The sequence below is a fragment of the Abramis brama genome (assembly GCF_963993115.1).
Source record: "Abramis brama genome assembly, chromosome: 20".
Classification (NCBI taxonomy): domain Eukaryota; kingdom Metazoa; phylum Chordata; class Actinopteri; order Cypriniformes; family Leuciscidae; genus Abramis; species Abramis brama.
The window spans coordinates 16502693-16520173 of record NC_139982.1 but is presented as its reverse complement, the minus strand read 5'-3'; the positions used below and the strand labels follow the sequence as shown (position 1 = coordinate 16520173).

The 17481-nt window shown below is 36.5% G+C and overlaps 2 protein-coding genes across 2 annotated transcripts; both read left to right on the top strand.

Moving 5' to 3' along the window:
• The first annotated feature begins 1245 nt into the window (after window positions 1-1245).
• On the top strand, window positions 1246-9567 carry eif3ja (eukaryotic translation initiation factor 3, subunit Ja). Its single transcript, XM_084094782.1, has 8 exons — window positions 1246-1391; window positions 1530-1618; window positions 2155-2206; window positions 2537-2628; window positions 4322-4436; window positions 4508-4672; window positions 4749-4822; window positions 8406-9567. Exons 1-8 carry the CDS (start codon window positions 1370-1372, stop codon window positions 8535-8537), a joined length of 741 nt encoding a protein of 246 aa, XP_083950908.1. The 5' UTR covers window positions 1246-1369; the 3' UTR covers window positions 8538-9567.
• Window positions 9568-11323: 1756 nt separating this feature from the next.
• On the top strand, window positions 11324-17118 carry LOC311070747 (uncharacterized protein). Its single transcript, XM_084094783.1, has 4 exons — window positions 11324-11783; window positions 13787-13874; window positions 14018-14216; window positions 17001-17118. Exons 1-4 carry the CDS (start codon window positions 11450-11452, stop codon window positions 17058-17060), a joined length of 681 nt encoding a protein of 226 aa, XP_083950909.1. The 5' UTR covers window positions 11324-11449; the 3' UTR covers window positions 17061-17118.
• Window positions 17119-17481: the final 363 nt, after the last annotated feature.

Below are 17481 nucleotides of genomic sequence, written 5' to 3'. Positions count from 1 at the left end.
GGGACAGTGAAGCGCTTTATGACTTTTTTTTTAAAGAGACAGTCAAAATCACAGCAACGAAGGCTATAGGCTACTAGCAAATAATACATTCTTCAGATTCTTCCTTAACTTAAAAATCATTTATTCCACTGTGACAAGAGCTGTCTGAAGTCAACAGACTTAAAATATAATACATATAGTCTTATCTTTATCGATCAAATAGCATTAATGTCTAGGAAAAGCTGCATAACTGTATTGTGTACCGCATACTACATAACTACAATGTAGTGCATATTTTATAAAATATGTTTCACTATGCAATATTAAACATAGTATAGTTGGGTCTGTATCCGAAATTTCCCAGTGCACTATTTTAGAGGACAGACATTTATAGTGGTGTCCGAAAATATAGTGGATAGTACGGTGGCCGAGAGCGCTCAACACGCTGCAACTTCAGAAAACACATGCAAATAGAAAAAACAACCGCAAATTAAAGAAAACATCTTCATCAGTTTTACAAAACATGTGTGCTCCAAATACTGAAAACACAATAAAATACAGAAACGCACTGCAAAAGTTCACAAAACTTTATTTTATTCATAAAATAAAAAGTAGACATTGAGCAATAAGCATGTCCCATCCGGGTTCGTCACTTATTGGGGTCCCCTGGAAACATTTCCCTTGTGTTCTGTGCTATTTGCAGCGCGTTTCTGTATTTGGTTGTGTTCCAAGTCCATGACACTGTAGGGTGTCCCATTTACTAATTTTAGTGCCATTTGGGATAGGCCCTACGTCCACTATAGACCTTATTCAGAGCAGCGCCATGACAGGTGTGAAAGTGAGGCTGTGAGGGATAGACTGTGTTTCAATGGCATCCGCTGTAAAAACCTAGATCACTCACAATTTTATTTTTTTGTCAACTGAAATTTCCTGGAAAGATATTTTTGCAGTGTTTTGTCAGCAGAACAATCCAAAAAAAAAAAAAAAAACATTAAACAACTGTACAACCCACTGAACAGATGAGTATGCTCACAGCCTCGCTTTCATTCCCGTTAAAAACCAAAGATGGCGCTGCTGTGAATAAGGTCTATGGTTTCAGACACCTCTACAAATGGCTGTTCTAGAGAGAATTTGACTGGACAAAGTGAGCGTAGTGCAGGATGAGTCATCAATATTTTGCTCCTTCTTCTAGTAGCGAAAGATTGTAAACTTTAAATGTGTATATATCGGCTAACTGTTAATTTTGTCAACGTTTATGAGTAAATTAGCATAGATGGCCTCAAAGCGAACACACACGGGCTAAAAGTAGGCTTTTATTTTGAAATGTCTCGAAGTCTCCGCGCAGTGCGTTCAGCTTCACCCCCTCATTCCCCTCAGCGACACTGACATCATGGCGGACGCCGATTCTTGGGGTGAGAATTTGTGTAAACTTTACCGTTATTTCTCCTTTCTGTCCGTACGAATTCTTATTCATATGTTTTCTCAAATAAATTGTCGCCTTAAAGAACGGCTGTCACTAAGTAATCTGTCTAAACGCTGTTATTTTCCAGATGCTGATAGTTTCGAGCCCGAAGCGCCCATCAAAAACGCGGCAGTTCTTGACAAATGGGAGGGCGAGGATGAAGACGACGACGTGAAAGTTAGTAACGGATGCTTTGTTTGTCGTTCCCAAATCAAAAATGTGTGTTTATTTCTCTAACAATGAAAAAAGTCTCAATCTATCAAGAAGTAACGGTCAGCTAACTCTAGCTAGCTACTCTTGCTAACTCAACAGTGTCAAAACAACGTGGTGATGGTGAGTCTAAATATGTGTCCAGTTAGTATTAGCAGCATAGGCGTTCACCTGCTTAAAGACATAGTCTTAAGTTAGAAAGTCAAATTATAGTAATTATAATTACTAATTCCATGCTAAAGGTATGTCTTTGCTTACAGTTAGTAATTAATTTACTGTAACGTTACTTAGCCTTTTCACAGCATAACGTCAATGTCATCTGTTGCTTATCTCAAATTGATTATACTGATACTGTCTCAAAATAGCCAGCCTTCATAAGAGGATAGATTGATCTTATTAATTTGGAAGGAAAGATCTCCAGCTAGTCATAATTTTATGCTAACTTACCTACCACCATGAACCGTTTCAATTTGTGGTTTTAAATGCTTTTTTATCTCATGTAGGATAATTGGGATGATGATGAAGAGGAAGAAAAGGAGGAGGAAAAAAAGTCAGGTACAGTGATATTAAAAATGAATAAATTGGTATTTGGCGAACTGTCAACGTTCATAAAATATTTAAGCCTATGTATCTTTACCTCTTGCAATTGATTATAGCAGTCAACTTGTATAGTTATGCGTGTGACAGATTCATTTTTTAGTGTAGATTTCTCGTTCATAGTCAATTAATCTGGTGCTATTTAAACTACATACATAATTATAAGAGAATTATAAAATTGTTTTAAACTGTTTGAAAATTATGCACATTTACATGCACATTCCTCAAAGCAGTTTTAAGGCTTCAACTGTACTGTTTGAGTTTCAATTGTGTATTTTTCACATTTAGAGGCTAAACCTACAGAAAAGAAGAAACTCAGTGAAAAGATAAAAGAAAAGGAAAATTTAGAAAGAAAAAAACAAGAGGAGCTCAAAAAACAAGTAAGTTAAGACATGGCAGTTTTTCAGTTAATTTTTTTTGTTCAGTAAAAAGTTGTGAATAACTTTTTTTTAAAGCTAGTTTAATATTTAATTTACATTGTGACACTTTGACAGCTTTTTTTATTTACAGCATTTTATAATTGTCCCATTTTTCATTTTTCTTATACATACGCTACTGTTAAAAAGTTTGAGGTAAGTACGATTAAAAAATATATATATTATGTGCAGTATGTTAATGCATTTAATCAAGTGACAAAGACATTTATGAAGTTTCAGAATGTTCCTATTTCAAATAAAATCTGTTCTTTTGAACTTTCTATTCATCAAAGAATCTTGAAAAAATACATCACGGTTTCCACAAAAATATTAAGCAGTACAACCGTTTTCAACATTGATAATAATAAGAAATGTTTCTTGAGCATCAAATCATCATATTAGAATAATTTCTGAAGGATCATGTGACACTGGAGTAAGCTGAATAAATGAAATAAAATAGAAAACACTTGTTTTAAATTGAAATAATATTTCACAATATTACTGTTTTACTGTACTTTTATCTAGAGATGCACCGATTGATCGGCTGGTGACCGGAATTGGCCGATTTTCACGTGACCGGCGACCGGCCGGTCAGTCTGACAAATGCCGATTTTATGCCGGTCAAATGCACTCGGGCGCAGCATGATTAACATCGCGCAACATCAGCATCACACGTGCACACGGTACACACATGTAGAAAACCTCGTGAATTACGTCCGTTCAGACTGCAAGCGCGTATTTTTTTTCGGCGTGCATGTTAATCAATGAGTGCATTCACAACGGGAGCAGGAGCGTCGCGAGCAGTGAAGCGCGTGTTTCGGCGCCGAGTCCATTTGCTGCACTGCTCACGCTCAATTAAAGGGAAAGCACACGTTTGATGGACAAAATAGCCTAAATAGGGTTTCACCAAAAAAGTGCCCAAAATGCACAGACTTTGCGTGTTTAAACAAGAACTAGAGTAGGCTATGTCAGAAAAGAAAACGAAGACTAATATTTATAGAAAATGTACCCATTTAAACGTTGTATTATTCAGCTTGTACAAGTGATTGCAATAGGCCTGTGTGTGTGTGCTTTGAGAAATATCTTTATACTGCAAGGCTATATTATTTTATTTTTTATTTATATATTATTTTATTGCCATTCCCTGTTTTCATACAGACGTTTAGTTTGTTAAATACATATATAAAAAAATATTGGATATTGAATGTGAAAAGGAAATGGTTCTTCCATAACACTGCACTTTAGATGTGTGTGAACTATGCAAATTGTAAAATGTTCTATTACAGAAAAGATATAAAATAAATATTTGTGTGTGCTGTAAAGTGGTTAGAAAAAATGAAATCGGAATCGGCTAAAATCGGTATCGGGAGGTCAAACTTAATGAAAAATCGGAAATCGGAATCGGCCCAGAAAATTGTAATCGGTGCATCTCTACTTTTATCTAATACTATTACTGTACTTTTATCTAATACTTATATAATACTATATAATACTAATACTAACTATAAACATTAAAAAATCGTAATGACCCTGAACTTTTTAACAGTAGTGTAGATAAATGTATATACATTGTTAACTCGTACCTTTATTAATAGCAAATTCTGATAGAAGGATATAGTAAGACTTTCACTAAGCTTAACTGTAATTTTTTTAACAGTTAGAGTCATCAAAAGACAGCACAGAACTCACACCAGAAGAGGAGCAGGCAGAAAAACTTAGAGTGAAAAAACTACAGGAGGATTCAGATTTAGAACTAGCAAAAGAGGCATTTGGTAAGTGCTTTCAGTATATCCATATCCACATTTTTACATTTTGAATTTTTAACTTTTAATCTCTTTTGTAGGTGTAGTATCAAATAATGTTACAGGAATTGATGCGATGAGTCCCTCTTCAAAAGAAGACTTCACAGAGTTTGAGCGGTTGCTAAAAGAAAAAATATCTCCCTATGAGAAGTCTATACACTATTCCAACTTTTTAGAGACGCTGTTTAGGGACCTGTGTCTTTCATGTAAGTATGCCCCATTTTTAATAGTTCTTTATTTATTCTCAATGTAAATCACATATGATTCCACTCGGTTTTGCAGTGGAAGTTGATGACTTGAAGAAAATTAGCAACTCACTGACAGTGTTACTAAGTGAAAAGCAGAAGCAAGAAAAGGTATGAAATCCATTTAATTCCAAACATTAACTAACTATATATATATATATATATATATATATACAGTGAGGAAAATAAGTATTTGAACACCCTGCTATTTTGCAAGTTCTCCCACTTGGAAATCATGGAGGGGTCTGAAATTGTCATCGTAGGTGCATGTCCACTGTGAGAGACATAATCTAAAAAAAAAAATCCAGAAATCACAATATATGATTTTTTAACTATTTATTTGTATGATACAGCTGCAAATAAGTATTTGAACACCTCTCTATCAGCTAGAATTCTGACCCTCAAAGACCTGTTAGTCTGCCTTTAAAATGTCCACCTCCACTTCCATTTATTATCCTAAATTAGATGCACCTGTTTGAGGTCGTTAGCTGCATAAAGACACCTGTCCACCCCATACAATCAGTAAGAATCCAACTACTAACATGGCAAAGACCAAAAAGCTGTCCAAAGACACTAGAGACAAAATTGTACACCTCCACAAGGCTGGAAAGGGCTACGGGGAAATTGCCAAGCAGCTTATGGCGCTTTTCCATTACCAGTACCGGCTCGACTCGCCTCGGCTCGGCTCGGCTCGCTTTTCGCTCCGTTTTCCATTGCAGATAGTACCTCCACAATAGTACCGGGTCGTCATAGCGACGCTGCAGGAAACTGCCGTGACTTAATCTTTTACGTGAGACACACCCGCTACCCACACACACAGGACAATGGAGGAAATCGAGTGTATGCTGTTTTTGGATGTTTTTGTTTTTGCTGTTTTTTATTCAGGATACTGCGTCTGGTGCGTGCAATGATGACGCAGTGAATAGTGACGATTCTCTCTGACCAATCAGCAGTCTGCCGTGATTTCACGTCACATTTTAGTATCGCCTCAGCTCGCCTCAGCTCGCTTAGAACCTCGCCGGAGGTGGTACGAAAAAAAGTACCTGGAAGCAGGTACAGGTACAACTTTTACACAGTGGAAAACCAAACAGAGCCGAGTCGAGGCGAGCCGAGCCGAGGCGAGCTGGTACTGTGTAGTGGAAAAGCGCCATTAGTGAAAAAAGGTCCACTGTTGGAGCAATCATTAGAAAATGGAAGAAGCTAAACATGACTGTCAATCTCCCTCGGACTGGGGCTCCATGCAAGATCTCACCTCGTGGGGTCTCAATGATCCTAAGAAAGGTGAGAAATCAGCGCAGAACTACACGGGAGGAGCTGGACAATGACCTGAAAAGAGCTGGAACCACCGTTTCCAAGGTTACTGTTGGTAATACACTAAGACGTCATGGTTTGAAATCATGCATGGCATGGAAGTTTCCCCTGCCCGTCTTAAGTTTGCCAATGACCATTTGGATGATCCAGAGGAGTCATGGGAGAAAGTCATGTGGTCAGATGAGACCAAAATAGAACTTTTTGGTCATAATTCCACTAAACGTGTTTGGAGGAAGAAGAATGATGAGTACCATCCCTACTGTGAAGCATGGGGGTGGTAGCATCATGCTTTGGGGGTGTTTTTCTGCACATGGGACAGGGCGACTGCACTGTATTAAGGAGAGGATGACCGGGGCCATGTATTGTGAGATTTTGGGGAACAACCTCCTTCCTTCAGTTAGAGCATTGAAGATGGGTCGAGGCTGGGTCTTCCAACATGACAATGACCCGAAGCACACAGCCAGGATAACCAAGGAGTGGCTCCGTAAGAAGCATATCAAGGTTCTGGCGTGGCCTAGCCAGTCTCCAGACCTAAACCCAATAGAGAATCTTTGGAGGGAGCTCAAACTCCGTGTTTCTCAGCGACAGCCCAGAAACCTGACTGATCTAGAGAAGATCTGTGTGGAGGAGTGGGCCAAAATCCCTCTTGCAGTGTGTGCAAACCTGGTGAAAAACTACAGGAAACGTTTGACCTCTGTAATTGCAAACAAAGGCTACTGTACCAAATATTAACATTGATTTTCTCAGGTGTTCAAATACTTATTTGCAGCTGTATCATACAAATAAATAGTTAAAAAATCATACATTGTGATTTCTGGATTTTTTTTTTTAGATTATGTCTCTCACAGTGGACATGCACCTACGATGACAATTTCAGACCCCTCCATAAATTTCTAAGTGGGAGAACTTGCAAAATAGCAGGGTGTTCAAATACTTATTTTCCTCACTGTATATATTGTGTATTGTGTATACACTTGCATCTTTATAGTATTTGTTTTTACCAAAATCAAGCGCATGCATAAAGATTGATTATTCATGACATTTTAATTGTTTATTAATAAACTAGTGTTTTCTGTGTCAGCGTCGGCTGCAAAGATAAAGTTGAATATGCTGATTCGCCATCTTCGCAGTAGTGAACGCGCCTATAGAGAGAAATGCACACTTCATACGAATTAGCCTACATAAGCAGAGAGTAGCCCATTTCTTTTTGTTTTGAATTGTTTTGTTTAAAAGTAGACTTTTATATATTATATATATCATATATTTATCTATAGATATATTTCTCAGGTCTGTGAGCCAAGTAGTTTATATGCTGAGTTTCGGTTCATTTATGAGACACGCGCTGGTGCCTCCGTGTCCTGATTATATTGTCTGCTATATTCTTATTTATTAAATCTAGGCAATTGGTTGATGAAACATTGATTAAAATTAAGATTCTTAATTTCGAAATTCGAAATTCACTTTAAAGAAAGGCTTTCTACAAAACAAAACTTAATGAAGTGGTCAAAATCATGTCTTATGATCCTATCTTACTCCTCTCATGCGGTTCCCTTTTCATATAATCAACATAGATGAAAAAATAATAATAATAACATTAAATTATTTAAACATAAATATGAAACGTAGGCCTATGTTTAAGTTTTTAAGTTATATTTAAGCGTCACACCGCTCCGCTTTGCTCACATGCTCTGGTGTGTAGCTTATACTTGCATGTGTGTGTGCATGTGGGGGAGGAGTGCAATTTTTTCCCGAATAATAATCGAATACCCAGCGATCTTCGAATATAATTTTTGCTTGAAATGCCCATCCCTAATAAAAAAAAAAAAAATGATATGTGTGTGTGTATATACATATACATACATACATACATACATATATATATATATATATATATATATATATATATATATATATATATATATATATATATATATATATATATACACACACACACACACACACACACACACACACACACACACACACACACACACACACACACACATATATATATATATATATATATATATATATATATATATGTATGTATGTATATGTGTGTGTGTGTATATATGTATATACACATACATAGCCTACATACATACAGACATGCACATACACGCATACATACACACATACACACACACACACTGGGCCTAAAACTAACTTTTTGCCACACCTGCCAATGGCCGGTGAAAATTTACCGGCCATAAATATTTATTGCCAGCCATGAAAAATAGATTCATCCTTTTTAAAGTTACAAAAGTTTTTTTTTTTTAGGGAAGTGAGTGATTGTTCTTTGTCTTTTGTTGTTCAACATTTAAAAACATAAAAAATTTTTTATAAAAAATGTTCATAAATGTGTTTTTTTTTTATTCAATAGGCAAACAAAGGTAAAAAGAAAAAGAAGGGAGTTATACCAGGAGGAGGTTTTAAAGCCAAGCTGAAAGATGATCTGGCAGACTACGGGGAGTTTGATGGCGGTTATGCACAAGACTACGAGGATTTCATGTGACCAAGGCTTAACCCATTGATAACTTTTGCTGGTTGCTGAACCATACACCTTAACAGCATGACCTTACCCCACAGTCAGGCCCACTACCAGAATCATGCTAGAAAACTCTGAACGCCATCCCACGCAATGCACACTCTCCCCTCAAAGAGGTTTATGCAGAGAATGAATTAACTGAGGTGTTTTTCTCTGTTGTGAATTTAGGTCAATGTTTGTCGGAATAAAAATCCGATAAAACGGGCTCCTCCTTGCAAATGTGATCAATTCATCGTGACAGTCCAGGATTATATGAACAGAGTGTTATTGTTCGGTAACTTCTACTTGGAAATAAATTACATTCTATGCAAATTTCTTTCCGTATTGATCTCCGTGTCGTTCGATTCGCTTCGGGCGTTTTCCTTGTTGAATGGGATGTTCCTTTTGCAAACCAGGCCGATTAAGACAACCTATACAACCTGAAGTGATGATATCCAAGTAGTCACATGGTTCATAAATCATGTCTGCAATCAAACGATTCATTTTTGTTGTTGTTCATAGACGATAGTGAGCTCAATTGTTTAGATAAGTAAATCTAGAGTGTAGCATACCTAATGTAAGCATAATACATTGAAAGTAACGCCTTTTCGTTTGTAGCTCGTATTGCATTCCATGTAAAGTCTAAGACCAAAAGTATCACTCTAAATGAACCGTTTTGAAGATACATTGCAGCGTTATTAGGATTACCTCAATTTTTGCAGAGAAAAATATGCGAATAATTACAAATATAACTCGTGTTTTCATTGCAGCACGTTATGCAGTTGCTCATTTGACCTCAACCATGCCAGCAGAGAATGAGCGTGATTCTTCTGCTGATGATGAATAAGGGACTGAAAGTTGATGTAGGGTCTTTTCAGGCGTCGTTTGGCTTTCCATTTTCTTGACAACTTTAAGTGTGGTAGACATGCTCTAAAGAGACTTACGATCAGCAAAGCCGATAATAGGACTCTGCACTGTTTTATAAAGATCTAATTTAATAAAAGTTGCTTATAATTCATCAGTTTTTCTGTCTTTTTTGCTTTATTATGTCTGTATATCTGTAACCATTGCACATTCTGTGCTGAGGGATGAAACAATTATTTGGTAATTTACATTGAATTTGTTAAAACGTATGTCTTACCAAGTTATGTTTCAAATTTGAAGTTGGTGTCACGAAAATTGAGGTTTCTATTAGATTTTGTTTAGGCACTAAACCATAAAGCTATGACATTCAAATGATGATAACCTAATTAATGATGATTACTAAAATATGTGATGATAAAAAAGGTAAAAATAGTAAGCCAAGTGTCCTGCTAGCTCTGACAGGTTAAAGGGATAGTTCACCCAAAATTAAAATTTTGTCATCATTTACTCACCCTGTCGTTTCAAACTTCTTTTGTTAATCTTTGTAACACAAATGAAGATATTTTTCAGGTTCGTTTGAGCTTCTGTTTACATTCGCTGATCAATGTTTACACGTGAAAGCCTAAATTAAATCTGTTCATCATATAAAGTGGTTGTGTCTCTTTCAGAAAATTTGGACTAAACCTCTCAATTCATATGGATTAGTTTTACGATCTCTTTATGAACTTTTTAAGCATCAAAGTGGTAGTTGCGTAGCTGTAAACGGAGGGATAGAAATATCTCAGATTTCATTAAAAAGATCTTCATTTGTGTTCCGAAGATGAACGAAAGTCTTGCGGGTTTGGATCAACATCAGGGTGAGTTTTCATAGATTTTCATTTTTGGGAGAACTATCCATTTAAGAGATACATTGTCCTTGACACACAGGCATGAGGAGATACAGTAGTTCTCTATCATATCATTTCATATTTTATGAAAGTGAGAGTGTTTCTTTTAGCTTAAAAAAGTTTTATTTTAATATTAATAATCAGCGAAGCAATTTTGTTCAAATAATTTTCTCTCTAAGAAATAGTAATCAAATGTCTACTCTTTTCAAGAATTTCATCTTTTTAATGAGGCATTTTTCATTACGATATCAGGACATTTTTTAATTTAAACCCCCAAAAAATATCAAAATGAATTTTTGTAGAGAAATTAAAAACATGCCCATCATAGACGAGGTATGAGTTGCATTTGATGAATTTTGAATAAATAACAGGTCAAGAAAAAAAAAGTGCCATTTCATTGACTTTTCATGAGCTATTTATTTAAAAGAATTTATCACTAATACATCATTCACAATAATACTAGAAATTCATCTTTCAATAATCTTTTACTGTACTTTGCATTAATTTAACAAGAAATGTTATTTTAATAATGTTAAAACAACATTAAAATTGCATTTATACATTTTATTTATTCAAGCATTTTCACTCATTTTATCATCTAATACTTTATTAGCTGCAGTAGACGTTCATTAAGGATAAAGCGGTCAAGGGTGTGAACTTTGAGACTGTTTGAAGAACCGTTCTTAAAACTATAAGCCAAGTGGAAAGCAGCGTTTTATTGCGTTGCAGGTTATGAACACGGCGCACACAGGTCTTCTCAGATAACCTGCCAATGTCCCAATCTCGTCCTTGTTGCTTGTGGCCGATTATCTTGATCACACCGTGAATTGCACCCTCTGCTATTGGTCATGTGACCTGTGCACAAAGGGTCCAGTCTTTTCCCCTTATTCCAACTTATTGGTTTTCAGACAAAAGGAAAACAACAGAGTGATTGTAAAGATAAGACTTGGGGATAATTAACAGCAAATCCAGACTTAAAAAAAAAAGTAGTTCCCCATCATCCATTGGTTGTGAAGAAGGGAGGAGGTTTGTTGATGTGAGGTTGAATCAAGTGTGTGTGGTCGTAAAATGTGGTCTTGGTTTTGAGGACCGTTATATAAAAGGGGCGTACAGTTCAAGCCGACCCATCTCGAAACGTGAAGTCCAACCATGAGTCCATGCGTCTTCTCAATCTTGGTCATTTTGTGGCTGGTAACGGCTGTGGAAATGGCCACCTTGGAGGGCCAGCAGATCCTCCAAGCCTTGAACTGTCCGTCCTGCGAACGCATTCATTGTTCCCCTCGTAGGGCGCTGAAGCTCCAGTGTCAGGGTGGTGTAACCACAGGGATTTGCGGTTGTTGTCCAGCCTGTGCCAAACTCGCAGGAGAAAGCTGTGGAGGCACCTGGGACTACCTGGGGAAGTGCGACGAAGGGCTGGTTTGCGTTTACCAAGAGGCTACAGATGAAAAACCAGAGGCAGAACGCAAGGGAACCTGCAAATCAGGTATCGCTGAAGCTGAAGCTGCCAACTTACCCTTCCAGCATGTTGCATAGAATCCTAAAGGTCTAAATTAAAGTGCAAAGTTGGTTCTTGAATTCAGGTTTCTCATGGTCATAGACAATATCAGGTAATGCCAGGCCTGACAAGTCATGGGAATTAATATATATTCGAGGACAAATCATTTCTACAGTGGATTTAAATGCGTTCACTCATGAACAAGTGGAACAGTCATGGTAATGTTGAAGCCTGTGAATTATACAAAAGAATATATGAAGAGTCAACAGGGGTTTTCAAACTGGAGTCCAGGGACCCACCGGAGAGCCACAAAAGGGTTTCTCGAGGGTCTGCAGAACTTTTCAGAGAAAAAAATTATAGTAATATTAAACATAACTTTTTATTCAAATTATTGTATTTTATTCTACTGATATTCATAGTTTCACACAAACACACAATATATAGATATATCTCACTGATATACTATTATAATTTATTTTAAATTAATTTATTATTTAAAAAAAAAAATTATACAGTTTTTATTAAGTTTTAATTATTTTAGTACTGAAGCTAAAATAAAATATTGCATGCATCTATCTATCTGACATGATATAATAAAATGTATGAACATTTTATAATAAATACATTTAAATTTAATTGACAATATTTCTATTTTGCTATACATCTACATAGTTTCATATTTTATTAATTTCTTTTGGTTGTAATATAACAATATAAAAGCCAATATATAGATGTATCTCACTGATACACTATTATAATTTGTGTTATTTTACATTAGATTTAAAAAATATATATTTATATAGTTTTTAAGTTTTAGTTTAAATTATTTTAATTTCGTACTTCTACTTAAGCTAACAAAATGTTATATATATATATATATATATATATATTAAATATATAAAAATGAAATATTAAAAATTTTGCTATACATCTACTTTTGTATTTACATCTACTAATTTCTTTTGGTTGTAATATAACAATATAAAAGCCAGTCATTTAATTTTGAAAACATTTTGTCTTTATAATATCATACTTAAATTTTTTCTCACATAGTATAATTTTCCTCATACAGTATAAACTGAACCTAATGTATTAAAATATTTGGCTGCCTTTATATTTCCCTTTAGTGATCATCATATTTGGGGGATCTTGCCATCTAAAAGTATGAAAACCCCTGTGCTACAATCCCATCATGCATAGTGTGCACCTGCTTATGTTTTAACTTTACGTTCAGGTCCACACTCTTGAAAAAAAACAAAAAAACAAGAAAAGAAAAGAAAAAGGCATCATCAAGGTTAATCTAATTTATAAACTGTGAAGAGAGATATGGCAGTCTAGGATTCCTTTGATCTCGGAGCACTTTCCCATAAAAGCAAAGCTCTTATTGTTCTTATCTATACAGTGATGAAATCCACAACCCTTCCTGAAGAACTGCATCCGTATTGTAACGGGATTCCATCAATTTTATTGTCTGTTTTTTTTCTTTGACCTGCAGAACAATATTTCACAATATTGCCTGGCCAAAAAAAAAAAAAAAAGAAAAAAGTTGCTGTTCAGATTTAAACAGGCAAATGCTTAAGAGTCTATGATTGGATCATTATTGCAGGGATTTTTGTGTTTCTAGCATGTTATATGTTTGGCAACCGTTCTTCTAACCCTAATTGATGGAGTGTGTAGCTTTTCATTTCTTAAACAACCATGTAGGAAGACACATCATGACCATGTTTCAGGATGATGATGATGTCAAGATTCATCAGGCTCAAACTGTTAAAGAATGGTTGGAAAGGGAGCATGAAGAATCATTTTCACACATGAATTGGCACCTCTGAGTCCAGACCTTAAATTCAGTGAAAGACTTTACAGAGTGCTGGACTCTTGCATTGACAATACAAGATCTTGACCAAAAATTGATGCTCCAAACATTTATTTCCATCAAGAGGTGCCACTTATTGCTGATTTTCAATGCATTTTGGATTTGTATTTCCAAACAGTGCTTGAGGTTCTCAAAGCCGACACTTGCAGACCTGAGTGCACATGGGAGTTCTGCACGGCGAATCCCAATGAAATCTGCTCGGCAAGGTAACTTCTGCTTCAACTTTTCTACATGTAGTCTTGACATTTGATTCGTCTCAAATGATTTCAGACTTCATTTCAGTCCAGTAGGTTCCTGGCATCAGTTGTCTCTCACTTGTGACTGTTAAATTTCCTATATCCCGTTGCAGGTCAGTATCGATGGAGAAGCGTGAGTGTGGAGGTCACTGCCAGCACACGACCTGCTCCAGCTGCTTGGTTCTCAGACCTCCATCTTGTGCACAGTCCTGTTCCCCAACAGACCACGTCTGTCTGCATCGCTTTGGAAGGTGTGTGCGTGATCACCTGACCGAAGAAAAACATCCACCCGTCTGCCACCAAAACCTGCAGGTCAATTTTACTTTCTGTGTTGCTCTTTATCATTCTTTTTTTTTTTACAAAGCTGAAATATAATTGTTTATATCTATGATGATTACCATATTGTTTCTTTTAATTAAACCAGAATGCTTTTATTGAACTATACTTTGGGGCCATAGTACAGATACATACACTTAAAGGAGCTGTATGTAAGAAATGTATTTCAATTAATCATAAAATGGCCCTGATATGTCACTCGACATTAAGAAATCATGTTCATTTCAAATACTTCAAAAAAATATCACTGACAACAGTAGTCCGGCCAGGATATTGTCATTTAAAAGTGAAGTTGCAGCCCTCAACTGATGTTGATGTTGTCATGTTGTGTTTTGGCCTGAAGCGCCACCCTCCACCCATCTACCAATCACAAAGTCAGTAGTGTTTCAGCATCCGGGTTGCCAGCTCTGCTCTAGTTACCACAGCTGCAGCTACAAACGTTCCTCTGGCAACCTCGAGTCAGGGGGGAGGGGATACACCGCTCTACAGTCATTTGAAAGTGATTGCAGTACCAGTTTTGGCCACAATCTTACATACGGCTCCTTTAAATCTTATATTAAAGGGGCTATATGTAGAATTCAGAAACCCTTGTTATATAGCGACACCAGTGGCGATTAAGTGAACTGCAGACAGCAACTCACTGCTTGCTGAACGTGTTTCAAGGCCCCGATACTCACGCTGAACTTCTTTTTCATTCTTCACTTAAGGGTAAAAAGATGTTGGAAATAACTTTGCAGCGATGTACTGGTAACGAACATCCCGACTCAGTCCACGCTGCTGAGAGAGACGAATATGAGAATAAGTGCTGCGCGCTTTCCTCTCAATAACAAAATAAACAACAAAAACGATAGCGGGAGAAAACAGCAGTTAAGAAAGCATCTGATCATAGCGGTGTGGATATGTTTGCACCAGCTCTGCGATTCACCGGCATCATGTCTACAGATGAGGTTATTAAAATTACACAGTTATGATAGTTTGATTATAAAGTATAATTAAGACTATAGACTTATCTGGCTATGTGAGAGCTTTCGCACTGGGTAGTTCTAGGAACTTAGTTCAAGGAATTAGCCACCAGGGTGGTTTCCCAAGAACTACATGTTCCCCTAGAACCATTTTCCTGGTTGTATTCGCACCGCCAGTTGGAAGTCTGAAGTGACGTAAGCCGCGCTTGATGTTGTGACATTTATTTTGACGATGCTGAGAATGCCAGAGCCTGAGCACACAGTGCTCCCATTCTCCATCTTCATTAGTTTACAATCTGTTTAACAGTCCTGTCATATGTTATTAGATAGAACTGTTATACAAAGAAAGTAAACAGAGTATGAAAAAGTATTAGAGTATGCCGTGTGGTTGATGCCCAATGTCGCTAGCTGAGCAGAAATATGGGTTTCGCTCGGTGCAAAGTTGCGTTTGATTTTTTCCTTAGCGTAAAGGTTGAGAGGTCCATCTATCACTATTTTCCATGTTCGTACAGTTAGTTTTTGGAGTAAATAAATATGTTATAATCTGTGCGTGTACACAGCTTTTTTTTTTAAATGGCGGGTACTGGCATTTCAGGTGCGTTCGGCCAATCAGCATATACTTGCATCACTGGTAGTTCCTATAGTGCTGGGTTAGACCCTACTCTGAAGTAGGAGCTAAATTAGTTCCTCCAAAAGGAGTTCCTAGAACTAATGGCGCTTTTCCACTGCATGGTACGGTACGGGTAGGTTCGGTACGGCACGCTTTGGCGCTTTTCCACTGCATGGTACGGTACGGCGGTTCAGTACGGCTCACTTATGCGCATTTCCACTGCATGGTACGGTACGGTACAGTACGGTACGGCTCGCTTTAAATGGTACCACCTCTGTTGAGGTTCCAAGCGTACCGTACCGATACTAAAATGTGACGTGAAAACACTGCAGATCACTGATTGGTCAGACAGAATCATCTCTACCAGCGTCATTGTATTTACAACACTAAACCCGCTAGATTTAATAGCCAGTAGACAACAGTCAACGCTGTAGCACCTGTTTTAAAAGTATTTGCTTAAAAAAAAAAAAGATGATAAATTTCCAAAAAAAGAAATGGCTGAATCGTGGTCAGTGGACGAGGTGCAGACGTTCCTCTCGTTGGTTGCCGAGGAGTGAATGGGGAAACACGGAATGAAAAATTCGCATGATGATGTCATGGTAGACGGCAACTATAACGATCAGTCCCACCCACTTTGAAGCGGTACTAACTGCAGTGGAAAAGCAAACGAGCTAAAGCGAGTCGAACCGTGCCGTACCGAGTCGAGTCGTACCATGCAGTGGAAAAGCGAAGCGAGCCGAACCGTTCCGCGCCGAGTCAAACCGTACCGAGCCGTACCATGCAGTGGAAAAGCGCCATAAAATCATTCCCAGTTCCTGTCGGGGAAGGTCTTGTTTTTTAAGTATCATTACAAGCTATTCACACATTGGAAATAAAAAGTGATTAATACATACAACATTCTTACATATACCCCTTTTAAATAATAAAATAATATATTTATATATAACAACAAACCATTCACACACACACTCTATTTTAATTGTATATTTGTTATTGTAATATTTGTAATTTATTGTTTTATTACACTATATATAGTATACTAGTGTGTGTATATATATATATATATATATATATATATATATATATATATATATATATGTGTGTGTGTGTGTGTAAATTATATATATATATATATATATATATATATATATATATATATATATAATTACTTTGTTATTCTTTTAACAGAGCAAGTCTGAGGGATTCTTTGTGTGTTTGGCTCCTGCCTGTCCAACTGCAGAAAACTGATTCTACATTTTAAGAGGAACTCAAATAATGCAATCCAGTTATAAAATGTAGCACAAAAGGCAGCTATTTTTATTAATGCATTTCACTACTATTATATGTTATAATATAAATCAGTAATAAAAATGTGTGATTTATAAATGCAGTGAAATTTTACGCATTAATGTTGTACAGCTCTTGTATTGTTTAAAACAATCTAAAACACTGTGTTGTAATTACAACTTGCTAAAACTATGTAAAGTCTGCATGGGCTACAATAATATTTTTTGTCAATAAACAAAAATATGTATTCTAATATTTGCATGTGCAAATGTTTTCTGAATAAAACTGGCTTTTAATTTCACTTTTTTAATCTTCTCTTTTTTTTTTCATAAAAGGGACTAATAAGGTCAGACTGACCTGTTTGGAAAAGTGCCCACCGTAG

Bases quoted from the DNA above. Each gene is read 5' to 3' on its own strand.
- LOC311070747 (XM_084094783.1), top strand. From the start codon at position 11,450: ATGAGTCCATGCGTCTTCTCAATCTTGGTCATTTTGTGGCTGGTAACG. The intron at 11,784-13,786 runs GTATCGCTGAAG...ATTTCCAAACAG, and splicing joins CAAGGGAACCTGCAAATCAG to TGCTTGAGGTTCTCAAAGCC. The intron at 14,217-17,000 runs GTCAATTTTACT...TTCTTTTAACAG, and splicing joins TCTGCCACCAAAACCTGCAG to AGCAAGTCTGAGGGATTCTT.
- eif3ja (XM_084094782.1), top strand. From the start codon at position 1,370: ATGGCGGACGCCGATTCTTGGG. The intron at 4,437-4,507 runs GTAAGTGCTTTC...TCTCTTTTGTAG, and splicing joins ACTAGCAAAAGAGGCATTTG to GTGTAGTATCAAATAATGTT. The intron at 4,823-8,405 runs GTATGAAATCCA...TTTATTCAATAG, and splicing joins AAAAGCAGAAGCAAGAAAAG to GCAAACAAAGGTAAAAAGAA.